The sequence below is a fragment of the Conger conger genome, chromosome 16 (assembly GCF_963514075.1).
Source record: "Conger conger chromosome 16, fConCon1.1, whole genome shotgun sequence".
Classification (NCBI taxonomy): domain Eukaryota; kingdom Metazoa; phylum Chordata; class Actinopteri; order Anguilliformes; family Congridae; genus Conger; species Conger conger.
The window spans coordinates 36,469,814-36,487,221 of NC_083775.1; the positions used below are offsets into that span (position 1 = coordinate 36,469,814).

General features: G+C 40.9%; 1 protein-coding gene across 1 annotated transcript in view; it reads left to right on the forward strand.

Annotated features, from left to right (window-relative positions):
* Positions 1–1,807: 1,807 nt before the first annotated feature.
* LOC133114198 (uncharacterized) overlaps positions 1,808–17,408 on the forward strand; it is a 117,337-nt gene continuing 101,736 nt past the window's right edge. The window contains exons 1-28 of the mRNA XM_061223366.1: positions 1,808–1,949; positions 2,036–2,238; positions 2,340–2,443; positions 2,540–2,658; positions 3,232–3,408; positions 3,605–3,636; positions 3,766–3,863; positions 4,849–4,877; positions 5,116–5,137; positions 5,742–5,860; positions 5,947–6,149; positions 6,251–6,354; positions 6,451–6,569; positions 7,160–7,336; positions 7,872–7,903; positions 8,008–8,105; positions 8,211–8,239; positions 8,498–8,519; positions 8,887–8,914; positions 10,291–10,357; positions 10,756–10,902; positions 11,170–11,378; positions 12,512–12,615; positions 15,126–15,244; positions 15,405–15,560; positions 16,288–16,496; positions 16,865–16,950; positions 17,268–17,395. Coding sequence (XP_061079350.1) covers positions 1,863–1,949; positions 2,036–2,238; positions 2,340–2,443; positions 2,540–2,658; positions 3,232–3,408; positions 3,605–3,636; positions 3,766–3,863; positions 4,849–4,877; positions 5,116–5,137; positions 5,742–5,860; positions 5,947–6,149; positions 6,251–6,354; positions 6,451–6,569; positions 7,160–7,336; positions 7,872–7,903; positions 8,008–8,105; positions 8,211–8,239; positions 8,498–8,519; positions 8,887–8,914; positions 10,291–10,357; positions 10,756–10,902; positions 11,170–11,378; positions 12,512–12,615; positions 15,126–15,244; positions 15,405–15,560; positions 16,288–16,496; positions 16,865–16,950; positions 17,268–17,395 — 3,027 coding nt within the window. The 5' untranslated portion in view covers positions 1,808–1,862. The remainder of the gene's footprint in view (positions 1,950–2,035; positions 2,239–2,339; positions 2,444–2,539; positions 2,659–3,231; positions 3,409–3,604; positions 3,637–3,765; positions 3,864–4,848; positions 4,878–5,115; positions 5,138–5,741; positions 5,861–5,946; positions 6,150–6,250; positions 6,355–6,450; positions 6,570–7,159; positions 7,337–7,871; positions 7,904–8,007; positions 8,106–8,210; positions 8,240–8,497; positions 8,520–8,886; positions 8,915–10,290; positions 10,358–10,755; positions 10,903–11,169; positions 11,379–12,511; positions 12,616–15,125; positions 15,245–15,404; positions 15,561–16,287; positions 16,497–16,864; positions 16,951–17,267; positions 17,396–17,408) is intronic.

The following is a 17,408-nucleotide window of genomic DNA, read 5'->3' on the forward strand; positions in this document are numbered from 1 at the left end:
AAACCCCATAACCCAGAACATTAAACACAGCTTTTTCAACAATTTTCAATTATCGTTGCCAAATTACTTTCAATTCCGTTCTGTAGTGTGCATTTTTCAGTTGTTGTTATCTAATGTCGCTAACTAGCAAACTAACACTTCTGATTTACTAGTGCAGAAGGATTCTGTTGAGAGCAGTATTACGAATCGATGTGGTCAAACTGGAAATTATTAGCGTGCTGGTTATACAATATGATTGAGGGACATTGAGTGATCATTGCTTTGAAAACATTATTGTTGACAGAAATTATTTCAGGGTTTTTTTTTACAGCAAAGGTCAAGTGTGTCAGATCTAGTGCTGTGTCTATCTCTCCACTCCTGATATATACTTCCTTCCTGTCTCCTGTCATTGATTCCACCTGTTTCTCGTTTTGTGCTTGTTTAGTGGTGTATTTAAACCCCTTTGTTTCTGTCTTTTGTTGCCAGATTGTTATGTGTCCCGACCATATGCCCCAGCATTGATTTCTGATTGATTTCTGTTACGACCCATTTTGTCTTAGACTTCCGCCTCTTGATTTATCCTTCTGTTCTGATTTGACCCGTTGTGTTTGGACTCTGTTTGGCTTTGGTGTTTGGCTTTGGTATTTGTTTTTGGATTGTGCTTTTGTTTGGACTGCCCGTGTGTTTTTGACCCTTCACTTGTATTATCAACTACTCTCTGGATTTTCGTGGTTGTACCCGTTTTCCTGTCTTCTGAACCTTTGCCTGGACTTTAGTTTCTGAACTGCCTAATCTCTGACCCTTGCCTGTTTGAACTGCTCTGAACTAATAAAGTCTTTAATGTTAAGTTCTGTGGTCTTGCTCTTGGGTTCAGTGTTCTGGCTCCTGACATATTTATTTTAGTTATATGTGATTGTTCCAGTGTGACACTGTTTCTTTTTTTGTATTTGGCACAGACTGCATGACGATGCCAGTTGATGAAAGGGTAATGCTAAGTTCCAAGTTCTTCTCATAATGAATATGAACATATCCAGATCATTCACATACTTGCACCAAAATAATGTAGCATGTCCAAAGCTTTGTTTTCCATTTAAAGCCAACTGACATTTCCCATTTTTTGTATTTGACATTTTGGTACTGCTGCTTGAGAGTATATGAGCAGGAGAGTAAGTGTGATTTTCACAAAAGCAGCTTTTACTCACATTTGTTTTTCCTTGTTTCAGTGTCCATTCACACCATGGAACGGTAAGCTTCACACAGTCCAACAGGGCTGTATTCGTACGCACTGAGAGAGTTTCTCTACCGTCCACATGCTTAAAAAAAAAAAAAAAAAACGTTCTTACATTACTTTGTATGTAATATATATCTGGGCTTAATGACACCTGTCAGCCCAGTTTATCACAGTTTGATGCATCTTTTTGAATTCCAGGTTTATTTTGATATATTTATCTGACTTTTTACAGAGAGCAGCATTTGTTCTGGAGTACACAAGTGGGTACAATTCAAATACTAAAGGAAAACATTCTTAATCTATCCTTTATACAAAAATCATTGTGTGTGCATTAATTATTTGACAGATGATATAATAATTAAATAAAGCTTTGTTTCTGACATGCTTGTTCTTGAATGAATTCAGCTCGAGCCTACAGGATGACTTGGACTCTGGGATGACTGGAATGCTCTGCAATATTACACTCACTGAATATGCTTGCTCATCGGTATGAGTTTGTAAACCTTTTTTTCTGAGATTTCTATGCAAGGCTTTGTATTCAAGGTTTAGATAAATGACATTAATTTCATGGTCTTCATATTATTTCCTTCAGTTGGCCTCACTCACTGGCGAAAAACTAGCTGACCTGCTAACATGTAAGGTGTCTGGTGGCATGGTCTACCCCAAGCAGACCTGGAAGCTCTTCCTCACCAAGGCGTCTGGAGTCCTGAATGAAGCTCTCACCATCCTCACTAACAGGGTAACAACATCTCAGTGCTGTGAGTTTGCCTTTGGCTGATGTGCTCCCGAAAGTCTGGCAAAAATAACGGCTTTCACCTTTCACAGTCCGTCAAGTTGAGGAGCCCGCCCGTCCTGGAGGTGGTGGGTGAACTCAGAATCAACACACTCAGCGAGGAACAGCTACAGACCGTACCAGTCATCCACCACCTGTTCCATCCAAAACTGCGGACTCTCATGTCCTCTGTGTCAGTGGAGTTTCTGTCCTGTCTCAGCAGCAAGAACTTCACCTGCGAGACCTACCACCACGTGTAAGTGCTGAGTCATTTCCCATCATACATTGCTGCAGTGAATCAGTGTCATTCTCATGACTTCATGGAGGTCTGTCGCTAACTGCAGTCTTTTTACCCAGGGTGAATGAATTTGGCTACCAGTTTCCTCACATGGACGACATGCAACAGCGCATGGTGCTCAAACATTTCATCCTCCCCTTCCTGACCCGAAATCACACCTCAGGTAAAGATCTTTTTCAAAACATCATGTGATGTTGTACCTTCAGCATTCCAAAATGGTGGCGCTGTTAAAGTGTCTATTTGCGGATTCTTGCCTCAGACCCTGCCTGTGTGGACAGCACTAATGGAAGTGAGGCCTGGCTGTACAAGAACTTCAAATCGTATTCTGCCTTTGTGCCTCTCCGGGAGCTCCTGATGCTAAATCCAAACTTCCAACCGGTATGTTGCACTGATTCATAATTCCATTCATGTGTGTCAGTAAGCCATGGTACTTTGCATGATCGCAGTAGCAGAGTAGTCTCGTGGATGCTGCATTGTGGAAATCGTGGAATTATAGAATTATCTGTGTTATGAGTGGTTTTGAGGTATTTAGCTTCACAGATACCAAAGTGAATGGGCTACAAGCAGGTACAACCTTTTAAATCTTTTCATACTTTTAAACATTATTTTCATTATGTGTGTAAAGATTCACACATATACAGTATTTAGTACCTTTGACGTATTCACAACACTAACTAGTTTTGGTCGAAATGTTAGTTAGAACCTTATAATTCTAAGGTCATGAAATGCACATAAACAATCTTTTAGAAAGACATCACTCAGCATGCAAGAGCATTAGCATGCAACCACTGTCATCTTGTCCTTGCTGCTCTTGCCCATGGCTTGCTTTTAGGGGGCTTTATGCCAGGTTCTGCTGCCAAGCATAGTGATAAATGCTTTGTAAAACATGCAATTTAACTAAGTTTGACTTTATTGTGCCAAATCGGTGACTCGTTGCTGCACTCCTCTCAGCTGGAGACCCTGAACCTTCTCAGCCCTCGACAGACAGCGGAGCTGGTCGTGTCGCCCCACCCTGCACTTTCAGATAAAGAAGCCATCATCACTGCAGTGTTTGACCACTTCATGGAATCACCGAATGACATGAAGCAGAGAGAATTCCTCAGGGAGTTTGCAATGTTGTCCCAACAGGTAATATTCTTGTGTGTAAGCGTTTATGTTTTTATAAAATGTATTTTAAATTAGCATCATATGTTCAGTGTGCCCAGGCTCAGCAGGGAAACAAGGCCACATACAGCCCTTAAAAAGATCACGTATGACCATTAAAATAAATGGTGATAGAAAAATGAAACCGTGTTCTCATGAAGTTATTTTTTCCCGTTTGTAGAGACCGTTGAACTGCAGCTCCATCCAAACCATGTGAGTTCAACCACAGGCTTACTTTGTCTCTGTCTTTGATCACATTTCTGCAATATGGTGTTCCCTGGCGTGATTGGTCTGTTGACCTTACCAGGCATTGTTTCAGTTTATTTTCCTCTTTTTGCTCAGAATCAAGAGGCTTCGTCACTCACTCTCCTCAATGCCAGGACGTCAGGAGCCAGTCATCTGGGCCAGCATTAACGTGTTCATGCAAGCAGGACCCAGACGTGAGTACAAGTAAAATTTGCAGAACAAACTGCATTTCCAATTCTTTGTAAAACCCCATAACCCAGAACATTAAACACAGCTTTTTCAACAATTTTCAATTATCGTTGCCAAATTACTTTCAATTCCGTTCTGTAGTGTGCATTTTTCAGTTGTTGTTATCTAATGTCGCTAACTAGCAAACTAACACTTCTGATTTACTAGTGCAGAAGGATTCTGTTGAGAGCAGTATTACGAATCGATGTGGTCAAACTGGAAATTATTAGCGTGCTGGTTATACAATATGATTGAGGGACATTGAGTGATCATTGCTTTGAAAACATTATTGTTGACAGAAATTATTTCAGGGTTTTTTTTTACAGCAAAGGTCAAGTGTGTCAGATCTAGTGCTGTGTCTATCTCTCCACTCCTGATATATACTTCCTTCCTGTCTCCTGTCATTGATTCCACCTGTTTCTCGTTTTGTGCTTGTTTAGTGGTGTATTTAAACCCCTTTGTTTCTGTCTTTTGTTGCCAGATTGTTATGTGTCCCGACCATATGCCCCAGCATTGATTTCTGATTGATTTCTGTTACGACCCATTTTGTCTTAGACTTCCGCCTCTTGATTTATCCTTCTGTTCTGATTTGACCCGTTGTGTTTGGACTCTGTTTGGCTTTGGTGTTTGGCTTTGGTATTTGTTTTTGGATTGTGCTTTTGTTTGGACTGCCCGTGTGTTTTTGACCCTTCACTTGTATTATCAACTACTCTCTGGATTTTCGTGGTTGTACCCGTTTTCCTGTCTTCTGAACCTTTGCCTGGACTTTAGTTTCTGAACTGCCTAATCTCTGACCCTTGCCTGTTTGAACTGCTCTGAACTAATAAAGTCTTTAATGTTAAGTTCTGTGGTCTTGCTCTTGGGTTCAGTGTTCTGGCTCCTGACATATTTATTTTAGTTATATGTGATTGTTCCCGTGTGACACTGTTTCTTTTTTTGTATTTGGCACAGACTGCATGACGATGCCAGTTGATGAAAGGGTAATGCTAAGTTCCAAGTTCTTCTCATAATGAATATGAACATATCCAGATCATTCACATACTTGCACCAAAATAATGTAGCATGTCCAAAGCTTTGTTTTCCATTTAAAGCCAACTGACATTTCCCATTTTTTGTATTTGACATTTTGGTACTGCTGCTTGAGAGTATATGAGCAGGAGAGTAAGTGTGATTTTCACAAAAGCAGCTTTTACTCACATTTGTTTTTCCTTGTTTCAGTGTCCATTCACACCATGGAACGGTAAGCTTCACACAGTCCAACAGGGCTGTATTCGTACGCACTGAGAGTTTCTCTACCGTCCACATGCTTAAAAAAAAAAAAAAAAAACTTTCTTACATTACTTTGTATGTAATATATATCTGGGCTTAATGACACTTGTCAGCCCAGTTTATCACAGTTTCATGCATCTTTTTGAATTCCAGGTTTATTTTGATATATTTATCTGACTTTTTACAGAGAGCAGCATTTGTTCTGGAGTACACAAGTGGGTACAATTCAAATACTAAAGGAAAACATTCTTAATCTATCCTTTATACAAAAATCATTGTGTGTGCATTAATTATTTGACAGATGATATAATAATTAAATAAAGCTTTGTTTCTGACATGCTTGTTCTTGAATGAATTCAGCTCGAGCCTACAGGATGACTTGGACTCTGGGATGACTGGAATGCTCTGCAATATTACACTCACTGAATATGCTTGCTCATCGGTATGAGTTTGTAAACCTTTTTTTCTGAGATTTCTATGCAAGGCTTTGTATTCAAGGTTTAGATAAATGACATTAATTTCATGGTCTTCATATTATTTCCTTCAGTTGGCGTCACTCACTGGCGAAAAACTAGCTGACCTGCTAACATGTAAGGTGTCTGGCGGCATGGTCTACCCCAAGCAAACCTGGAAGCTCTTCCTCACCAAGGCGTCTGGAGTCCTGAATGAAGCTCTCACCATCCTCACTAACAGGGTAACAACATCTCAGTGCTGTGAGTTTGCCTTTGGCTGATGTGCTCCCGAAAGTCTGGCAAAAATAACGGCTTTCACCTTTCACAGTCCGTCAAGTTGAGGAGCCCGCCCGTCCTGGAGGTGGTGGGTGAACTCAGAATCAACACACTCAGCGAGGAACAGCTACAGACCGTACCAGTCATCCACCACCTGTTCCATCCAAAACTGCGGACTCTCATGTCCTCTGTGTCAGTGGAGTTTCTGTCCTGTCTCAGCAGCAAGAACTTCACCTGCGAGACCTACCACCACGTGTAAGTGCTGAGTCATTTCCCATCATACATTGCTGCAGTGAATCAGTGTCATTCTCATGACTTCATGGAGGTCTGTCACTAACTGCAGTCTTTTTTCCCAGGGTGAATGAATTCGGCTACCAGTTTCCTCACATGGACGAGATGCAACAGCGCATGGTGCTCAAACATTTCATCCTCCGCTTCCTGACCCGAAATCACACCTCAGGTAAAGATCTTTTTCAAACCATCATGTGATGTTGTACCTTCAGCATTCCAAAATGGTGGCGCTGTTAAAGTGTCTATTTGCGGATTCTTGCCTCAGACCCTGCCTGTGTGGACAGCACTAATGGAAGTGAGGCCTGGCTGTACAAGAACTTCAAATCGTATTCTGCCTTTGTGCCTCTCCGGGAGCTCCTGATGCTAAATCCAAACTTCCAACCAGTACGTTGCACTGATTCATAACTCCACTCATGTGTGTCAGTAAGCCATGGTACTTTACACTGCTTCTGATATCATGCAGTCTTTTGGATGCTGCATTGTGTGGAAAAAAGTCATTTAGAAATAAATCATGTTAGAGAAATCACTGTCATCTTTCACATACTTTCTCCTTGGGGCTTGCTTTTATTGCGCTTCATGTCAGGCTCTGCTGCCAACCCTGCTGTAAAATCCAACTATGTCAGCATGACCAGCTTAAACATTGAGCTGGGTATGAGCTGGTCAACCATCATGGCCAAACTGGTCCGACAGAAATGCTGACTTAGCTCGGAATTAACTGATGAACCATGTACCTTGTAATGTGTCTGAGCTGGTGCTGATCAACCAGCTACCAGCACCTTCAAAGCATGGCTTGAGCTTCTCAAACCATATCAAGCTGGGAGCTGGTCTGAACTGGTCAACCAGCTACCACCTGTTTCAAAACCTAGCTTGAGCTGTTGTTTTTAGCAGGGATGCATAGTGACAAATGTTTTGTAAAACATGCTATTTAAATAAGTTTGGGCCAAATCAGTGACTTGTTGCTGCACTCCTCTCAGCTGGAGACCCTGAACCTTCTCAGCTCTCGACAGACAGCGGAGCTGGTCGTGTCACCCCACCCTGCACTTTCAGATAAAGAAACCATCATCAATGCAGTGTTTGACCACTTCATGGAATCACCAAATGACACGAAGCAGAGAGAATTCCTCAAGGAGTTTGCAATGTTGTCCCAACAGGTAATATTCTCATATGTAAGGGTTTATGTTTTTGAAAATGTATTTTAAATTAGCATCTTATGTTCTGTGTGCCCACACTCAGCAGGGGACAAGCTGGGTTTAGTTTTCTTTTTACACTGCTCCCCGTGAAAGAGAATTCCTGGAAGAACAAGAAAATATCAGGAATGTTTTTTTCTTAAGGACGTTGGGCCTCATGGAAGAACATTATAGTAAATTGTTTTACTTTCTCTTATTCCTCCTAAACAGTCCACTAAAGTTGCTGAAAGAATTTGAGCCGAGAATTAAGCAATGCAGGTGCTGAATCTGGATTCATATTTGGTCTGGACCACCTACTTTGATCTGAGTTCTGTGAACCAAAATACGATGGTTCTTGCATGAGGTCTTGCATGTTTGGTTTTAAAGGCTTGCACTGCAAAAAGTGTCATTTTTAACAAGCTTTTTTTTTTTCTCAAAGAGAAAATGGCCTGAAAACAAGACCATATATGACCATAATAATAAATACCACACTATAACTTTGCATGTTTTCCACTCTCAGGCAAACCTCAGTTGTGACCTCTACAAAACCATGTGAGTTGGCTGACACATCTCAGAATTTCAATAATGTATCCTTCAGTCATTCTTGATAGTGAATAAAAATGGTTGCCTCGTTTGCCTTTGTTTTATATGCCCAGACTGCGCAGGATAGACCAGGCAGCACTATCTGAGTCCAGTGAATTTGAATCTCAAAGAATGCCAATCAGGGGCAAGATTGCACAGATAGCTCTACTGCGTGAGTACTTTGCATTCATACCAATGACAAATGGAGTTGTACAGACATAAACTTAACATAAGACGTTAATACATTTTCCAATTGTGTTTTTTCATTTTTCTCCAGATTGCTCAATAAATGACATCATTCCAGGGGTGAGATTCTGCCAATCAGAATATTACTTATAAGACACCAGTGCCAGTCAGAACAATACCCATAAAACACCACTGCCAGTCAGAACATTATCTATAGGACACCACTGCCAGTCATAACATTACCTATAAGACACCACTTCCAGTCATAACATTACCTATAAGACACCACTGCCAGTCACAACATTTTATTTAATATAAGATATTTTTCTGAAAACAGCAGTGTGTCAGTATATGACAACTTATGTTTTTCTTTTTCAGTGTCCTACGACCCCAGTAAATGGTATGTTTCATTAAAAATGTACCTTTCCCTCCCTACCTCACCACCATGATTATCCCTGTATATGCCATAGACGATAATGGCACTTATGTAGTTATATATAGATATTGTTGTGTTTTGTATTGGTATTGTATTGTTGTACTCGGGGTATTCTAGCTGCCAACCGTGGTATGCTAGTTTGTAAGTTGATGAATTCTTAAAGGGTTCCGATTGTATCTGTATGGTCACACTAGGACTCCTACCGTCATCTTCACACTTGTTCCTGTGTTTGATCTGCACTTCATTGTACGACGCTCTGGATAAGAGTGTCTGCTAAATGCCTTGTAATGTAATGTAGATAGCATGAATTTACAGACTTTTGTTTTTGCAGAGAGCCGAATCTGTGCTGAAGCCAACAGGTGGGTAGATGATCATAATAACAATAATGATAATAATAATAACATAATTATTTTTTCGGTGACACTTTACAATAATTTTCATGAATTGGCAATAACTAATGTCGTTGTGAATTAATTATGGACAGATGACCTTTTCTAAACATATTGTCAGTTTTAGAAACTACTCAAAAGAGAAGGTAAGCTTTATAACGAGACCAAAGTTATCTCTCTACTCTGGATATATAGGGTGTTGTTTTCCATTGCATTTTGAGTGCTACCAAACAATGTTTTTGAGAAAAACGGATTCAAAGTTTCCTCGCAAGACAGTAGTTACGTGAGGCTGGCAGACTGCATTGGGCTAACAAAACTCTGGGGCTGTAACTTGTCATCTTCTGAACCCTTTAAAAGTATATTTTACTCTGAACATTTACTCTTGACATTAAAATATACAGACCATGAAAGCAAATACATTACAATGTTGCCACAAACGCAGCTGATGTGATTGTTTGTGACTGGTAAACAGTGACAAGTTGGCAAGCCTCCAAACAATGCACAATTGTGTTACTTTCACATTGACTTCTTGCATTTGAAAGCTTAAAAACTATAGTTTTACTCTGAATGTGGCATTAAGACAAGCATTAGTTTATGCATGTGTTAACGACAAACTAACATCTTTGTTCCATTAATATTTAAACATTGGCAAACCATTGGATCATTTCATAATTCAACTTAATTAACCAAATTAGCAAGCCAGAGCTACATGGCTAATCTGTATCCAGTCAAAAACAAAAAATGTTTTCAGTGAGAAATAAAGCTTCCACTTTCACTGTGTTTGAACTTCTGTAACTTTGTTTTGGTAATATGTTGATTAATTCTGTCTCTCGGAAAACAAACCTCAAAGGGTTACCTTTCAGCAGAGACCACGATTATGCCTGTAGCCAAAAGGGTTTAATTTTATTTTGTAATTAGTTTTTAAGCTTGTGTCAAGAAAAAGGGGCGATACTTAAGGGGTTAACAACTTAATTAGTTCATGCCAATTCAAGGAACCTTATTGGAAAGTGTTACCATTATTTATTATACACTGCTTGCCATATAAATGTGCTCAAATACAATGCAACTGTCAATATGCAGCACATAGTAATGTGTATTGTACCTGTGGCTTCTTAAAATAGCCCCATTTAGAAATGATGGATGATATGAAATCTACATACTAAATGGTGACTTTCTGTTGGAAATCCAAGCATCTGTGACATTTTCCATGTTGAACATTAGTTTGGAAATATGAAAGCATAAATTGACTTGAGTTATATTGGGCCATTGTTCATGGTATTATGCTTGAATAGCAGGTGTCAGAAAGGGAATAAAACTGATTAGTATTTCATGGCCTCTTCCCTCAGTGGTGCTTACACAAACACGATGATGCTGTGTAACAACAGTCTGAGACATTACGCCTGTCTGTCAACGGTAAGTACATTGTATCTTTCGACAGTCTGTCAACACATTATGGCTGTCTATAGTTGGTAAACAAGTTACGATTGTGTACAGTCGGTAAGGACATTACGCCCATCTACAGTCGGTAAGCACATTACACCTGTCTACAGTCAGTAAGCACATTACACCTGTCCACAGTCGGTAAGCACATTAGACCTGTCTGCAGTCAGTAAGCACATTACGCCCATCTACAGTCGGTAAGCACATTACACCTGTCCACAGTATGCCTGCATACAGTCGGTAGCTGCATTACGCTTGTCTACAGTCAGTTAGCACATTCTTTATTGTATTGTTTTCATCTTTTATTTTTGATTATTGTTAAGCACATTCCAGATTTAATTTGTGTTATGATAATATTCTTTTTTTTTCAGCCAACAAACCTAACATCGGAACAAGTGGCCATGATTCTGAGCTGTAATTTGATGGGCAACAAGACGTATTCAAAAGAAACCTGGAAACTGCTCTTCACCAAAGTCTCCGGAGTGCTGCATGAAGCTCTGTTACTGTTCGCCAACATGGTAAGAAAGCACCTCTTCCTCTGATGTTCATTTTTCTGATTAAAATTCTGCAACATGCCTGAATCATCAGTTGCTCCATATCCATGGAGCCAATAATTACTTTTTAGTTTCATCCCAAACAACACACTGTTGGAATAGATTAGCACTCATTATACAAGCATTTGTTTATATCCATAAAGCTGTGCACAAAGAGACAGACATGGTTCTTTATCAAACAAAGGCCTTTTATGTAGTGTCACTGGAGTATAATTCTCTTCCCTGTGGTAGACCCCCAGCCTGAGAGAGCCTTCTGCTTCAATGGTTCTTGATGTGATCAGCGAGAGCCTGGATGCAGGGATCACTGATTCAAGTGAAGACGTATCTTTGATCACCAAGATCTTCCAGAAGAAGCTGAAGCCATTCTTACCCTTCATATCAGAATCCCTGCTGTCCTGCCTGAGCGCCAAGAACTTCAGTTGTCAGGCCTTCGAAGTCATGTATGTAACATGTGTTTGTGTTTGTGTGTGTGTGTGTGTGTGTGTGTGTGTGTGTGTGTATATGTGTCTGTCTCAATTTCCAATAAGATCAGCAGGGACCCCAATATATTGGGCATGTGACCCAAAATTATGTAGCACCTGAATTCTCATGGGGCACTCTAGGCATTGGATTGTCTCAATCATCTGATTAATTGTGGTTGTTGATCAATTGTGACCCTCATGAAAATGAATAGCTGATATAATAGACCAGGGGCTGAACTGTGAAGGGAGTTTAACATACCCAGGGTTTCTTTGTATAACTTGGCTTAACAAAACCAAACAACTGGTTTCGGGCTTAACCGGTACTCGGAAAGTGATTATCAACTTGCCAAGTAAAGACGGGCTTTGTTAACAAAGAGCTTTACCCATTCCCGCAAAAGTGGCAGTGTATGTAAAAATGAGCCCATAGCAGTGCAGCTTGGGCTACTTGAGCAGCATATTTCTCACCTGAGGAATAAACTGATCTGAACGAATATAATGGACTGATAAGAAGTCCGAACTTCGAAGCTGTCTTATTGACAGAAGTTATCATGTATTGGGAAATACACGTGCAGGGAAAAAATGGAAAAAGAAGAGAGACGTTGGGAGAAGTTTTAGGAGAAGTTATTTGGAACTATAACCGCTGAACACACATGTATCCTTCTGACTTTCAAAGTATTTGGAGCTATCACAATCAGTTTCAGGCATTGTCCAAGATGCACTGCATGGTGCTTCTTATGAGCATGAGGGCAAGCTTCAGACTTTACTGTGAAAGCTTAGAAATATAGCTTATAGGTTAGACAATAAATCTATATTAATGACAGTAGGAGATCAATTGCTGTCAATCATTGTGCTGAAGTAGTGGCAATTGATGTCGATTTAGGGGGAGGGGCAGTGTGATAACAGATGTACAAGGAGACTTGCAGTGGGATGAGTGAATTGCAGCTGAGAAAACTGCCCTCGATAAACCGGTGTCCCTAGATAAAATTGATAAATACACCATCAGCGAATATACTTTTGCCTATGTTGAGTGAATAACACTGTTTTTTTTCCTTCTTCTGCATCTTCAAAATTGCCCACATGACTGCTTGTAAGCTCATCCTTTTTTATTTCAGAGTGTGGACTCTCAATGACAAATATGAAGAGATGGACAGACGCCAGCGGGCTTTGGTCTACATGGATTTCATCCAAATCTTCTTGTCTCGGACTGAAACTAAAGGTGCCAGATTTGTTCCATTCATTTTTTTTTGTATTCATGTGAGAATATGGTGCTTTAACCCTTTCCACTTTGGCCCTCTAGAGGGCAATTTCCACCTAATTTGTACTAGTCCTATAAAAGTGTCAATATCTAGTAAAGTATTTACTACACACACGCTTGATTACATCAATTAAAGAAGAGGCTTGTTCCATTCAGAAATTTGAGACAGAACAACTTTATGTCAGAGCATGTCGATACAGTGTACACGAAAGACATTAAAATACAAAGCAATTTCAAAATGCCTTAATTTTTATATTTTAGCACTGAATATCTCAATTTATAACTAAAGGACCGACCCATCTTTTTGTCCAGACACATGAATAATATTTTTCTATTAAAACAGATTTTAGGGAGCCCTTTTTCATTTCTACCAATTTGGTAATTCATTTAACTTTTGCAATGAAAGGCGATTAGGTAATCTCTTCCCTCATGCTGACGACTGATTCCAATTGTCTGCCGCATGTGGTCTTATTGCCTATGAAAGTCAGCTGCGTGTCTTTCTATTTAATTCCCTTTTCTCATTGAATCGGCGCTTGTTTGTTGAATTCCCCATTTATGTGAGGTATGTGACTGACGATTCTCATTTACCTGTTGTGAGTTTATGGGAGCTGAACATGCAGCAACTCTCCGTCACCTTTGAATAGTGAGTCTGGCACACTTTCACCTGCACATTTTGTTTTTGCACAAATGCAGACACACAACGGTTGTAAGACAGGATTCCTCTGGGAATTGAGAGTAGCTTCCTTCTGTCTTAGATAAGTGTTGGGGTTTTGTGTGTATTGCACCCTTTTTGGCACCCTTGGAAGGAGCATTAGGCTGAGTTAGTGTAGACCTTGGAGTACTGAGGCCCTCTGTCGGTGGCTAAGACTGGCTCAGACTCTTTTCGACTTTGATCAAACGTAAGGGATAAGTCAATGTTTCCCCAATCTGTGTGTGACAGTTGTTCTTGCCGTTGCTGTGTGTCCCGTAGTGTGCTGTTTCTAAGTTTGACAGCAGCATGGCATTTGCTTTGGTATAGCGAGGTGTTTCTTTTGGTCACTTTTCACACTCATTGTTTTCATTGTTGTCATTGTTCATGTCTGTTGTTGTGTATGTGTGTTTAGCACTAAGGCTCAAGACACCGCTGTCAGAGAAGAGTCTTGCACACCTCCGATAGTTCAGGAATCTGTAGGAGACCCTCGTGGCGGATTGTGTTGTTAGGTTAAGTCTGCATTTGCCTCATACACGAGGGGCTTATGCTTTTTCTTTCCGTCTTAGTGCAGGTCTGTATTATGTATTACACTGAGGTTAGTGTCTTGGAGTTGATGCCCCTCGTGGCTGATAGTGGTGCATACCTCTGATATCCAATGGCTCTAAGCTTGTTCTGCTTGGAGTATCGCCCCCCTTAGATGAGGGCTTTGTGAACTCACCGATAAGCTTGGGGCTCTGTGACTGAGAACCCTGTCACTTTGTGTACACTTCCTATCTCTGTAATATTCCTGCGGTGCCAGGTGAATCAGAGGTTTCTGTGTTTCATAGGTTCCCATCTCTTTTTAAAGGATTCCTGCTTTGTCAGTGACTTAGATTCTTTAGGTTGTTTTGTGTATTTTAGTTTTAGGGCTAGTATTCCTGCTGTGGAATCAGAGACGGGATGTCTTGTTTGTCTCTCTGGTCCAAGGTAGGCTATAATGCTGTTGGGAGCCTGGGTAGGCATCTCCCTTCCGCTATAGGTGTACCTACGGTTTACTCATCTCATTTTATGACCACCATAATCTGTAGGATGTGAGGTTGAGTTTCCCTGCCGTGTCTTGTTTCCTCACTCGATTCAGACTAAACTTTGCGACCGTTTTGATAGGTTGTTTTATCGGTTGGCTAGTTACCAGGGAGTAATTTATTCCCTTTCTTGTTTATCCCTTACTCCTCTGGGGTGTATCCCTTGTCTCAAGGAATGCCCCCAGATAATATCAGTGGTTATCTCACATCTTGTGGGTAACTTTTTCACACTTACATTCACACATATGAGAGTATGTTTTTCAAGTGTTGAAAAAGGAAATGCCGTACAAGAAGCTTACTAAGTTTAACATTAGTTTGGTAGTGAAATGACCTAGCAATGCATTTACGCAACAATAAGAAGTAGTTCAAGGTACTTGGGTATAATGAGAGGCTGATAAGCATCTAAGCTGCTGTTTTCACTAGCGGAGAGTCTTTCTAACAGTCTGGCATCACCGTTTTGAGGTGGGTTTTTTTACGTCACAGTATTTATTTTTGTATTATATAAATATGAACACAGCAATAATTTGGGAGGTTTATGACTCAACCACAAGGGGGCAAAGTTGATAGGGTTCAGCCATTAATCTTGTTCTCATGCATGGTTCCTTGGTTTGGAATCAAATCTGAACCAAATCAGTGCTGACTGAGGCCAGTGAATATTAAAATTGAATTACTGAATTATAAAGTAATGCAAGTAATAATCTGCCACATGCATTTTCCAGACCCAGGGTGTGTCCGCAGTTCAAACGGCAGTGTGCCATGGCTTCAGAAGAACTTTGGGAAATTTTCTAGTTTCCTAACCCCCGAAGACATCCAGAGGCTCAACAGAAACTTCTCTGTGGTAGGTTAAAGTGCCGCAAACATGGAAGATATCTGTAGACAAATATAGGAAACGTAGGAGGATGTAAAGAGATCTCTGTAATGAAGACTGACATTATGAGTAAAGAATTCTGTCATTCAGAATTAGAGGTCTAAAGTGTGTCTTCCCTGTGGGTCTGTAGGAGGAAGCTCTGCGTCATCTGACCGTTAAGCAGTTGGCTAACTTCTTTGCTGCTCCAGGACAACTGGAAACTGCTGAAGACGTCAGCAAACTAATGAGCCACGTGGCAGACGACCAATTGGGAACGTTCTTTGATAGGTTTTCAACAGTCATTGAGGTATGAAGTGCAGACCAACACTGGGCTTTGAGAAGGTCTACAAAATGTTGTCTTTATTGTGAGGGTTGTGTAACCAGTGTAACCACCAGGAAGTGAAATGGGTCATTTTAGTTGTTGTGGAAAATTCCAAGAACATCCAAAGACCATAAGAAATGTTGCGATTCTGTTGGGCGTCACACCTGAAGGACCTAGTCCTGTAAAAGTAAGACTGTTCTCTAAAAACACTCATAACATAACATAATGACAAGAGCAGGCCATTCAGCCTAGCACTACAAGTGGGCAGTACATAATGCTTTGTTTACCTAAAAGCTATCTAGTACTATATCAAGCCTGGTCTTGAAAACCCCCCCAGAGATTCTGCCTTCACTCCATGACCTGGCAAGCTATTCCACACAGTTACCACTCTCTGTGTGAAAGGATACTTCCTAATGACTGCGTGGAGTTTATCCTTTGCTAATTTATATCATTTAATAATTCATGCCACCTCGTTCTGCTACCTGAAGAATATCCTGCAGTTCACTTTAATCCCTTTTATGAATGAAAAGCCTCAATCGCAGGTATCAGGGAGCAGGTGACAAATTCTGGGAGACTCCCGTACCTTCTGGGAGTACTACACTGTCTGTCTGGCAGAAATCAAAGCCAAAGGGCAGCTGTCCTCTGTGGGGGACTGAAAACCTCTCCAAAGGATCTGCTCCTCGGGTGAGTGGTGACGCTCTGTCTCCTTTAGGGTCGGCCCTTCCCGATGGAGGCGCGCTCTGCAATGCTGCAGCAGGTGCTGGACCGAGCCAACCTCTCCGATGCCGCGGTCAGCGATGAGGAAGCCCAGGTATGGCTTCAGCAACGTCTGCCGCCCCTGCTGCTGAACCTGCAACGGGAACACGTGGGCCCTCTCTTCAACATCGTCAAGCGCAGGGACTGCAACATCAGCCAGGAATTGTAAGATGGCCTCTCTTCCTTCCTCCTGCTCTAACCTACAGTAAAGTCCTTTAGGAACTTTCCCACTGCAAAATGGTCAGTCTGCCAATGGGATGACTTGTCAAGAAAACAGTTACAGGCTAATGTTTTCTACTTCAAAGAAAGAAAAAAGATCTTAACTCTCATTACAAGACTAAAACCGCTTGTTAGGTCAGACATTTTTTGCAGTGCTCATAATTCAGGAGAGTGGACAATCAATGCTGGCGGTTTGAATGAAAATGGTTAGACCTGGATAAAATGATGTAACTGTTTTGGATTCAGACATTTTCTATGGGAATATTTCTTTATCCATTCATAGCTCTCACTTCTCCTTTTCATGTGATTTTCAGGGTGAAGCATCTTAGCGGTATCCGCCAAACCCTTGATGATGACACGGAAAGCGAGGTCATCAAAAACATTGTTGACTCACTCAGAGGTACTGAACAAAATACCAAATTTATACACAGACATCTTCAGCACAAAGAGTCAGTGTTATCTTGTGTCACTGCCTAGAGGTCATGTTATTTCGCACATAGAGTCATTGTCTTCTCGCCTCACTCCCTAGAGATATAAATTGCTAGAAAAAATGGCAGAGAGGCATGAACAGTGCAAAAAGTAACAGTAACACTGGTACTGAGTAATCTGAGATTTGGCTGTTGATCTGTGCTGCTCTTTGGTGGTGCTTCATAGTACAGTAATCTGTGCCTGGCTGTTTATGTCAAACACGAAACCGTGGCCTTTCCTTTCTCACAGACCCTCAGCCACTGCGCTGCTACACAAACCAGAGTTTCTACCAGTTTCTGAAAAAAAGCTTCCTCAAATTCCCTTCTCCCCAACTGTCTACTGTCCTTTCACTGATGCCTCCTGACAGACAGGCAGAGGTAAGTAAAGATG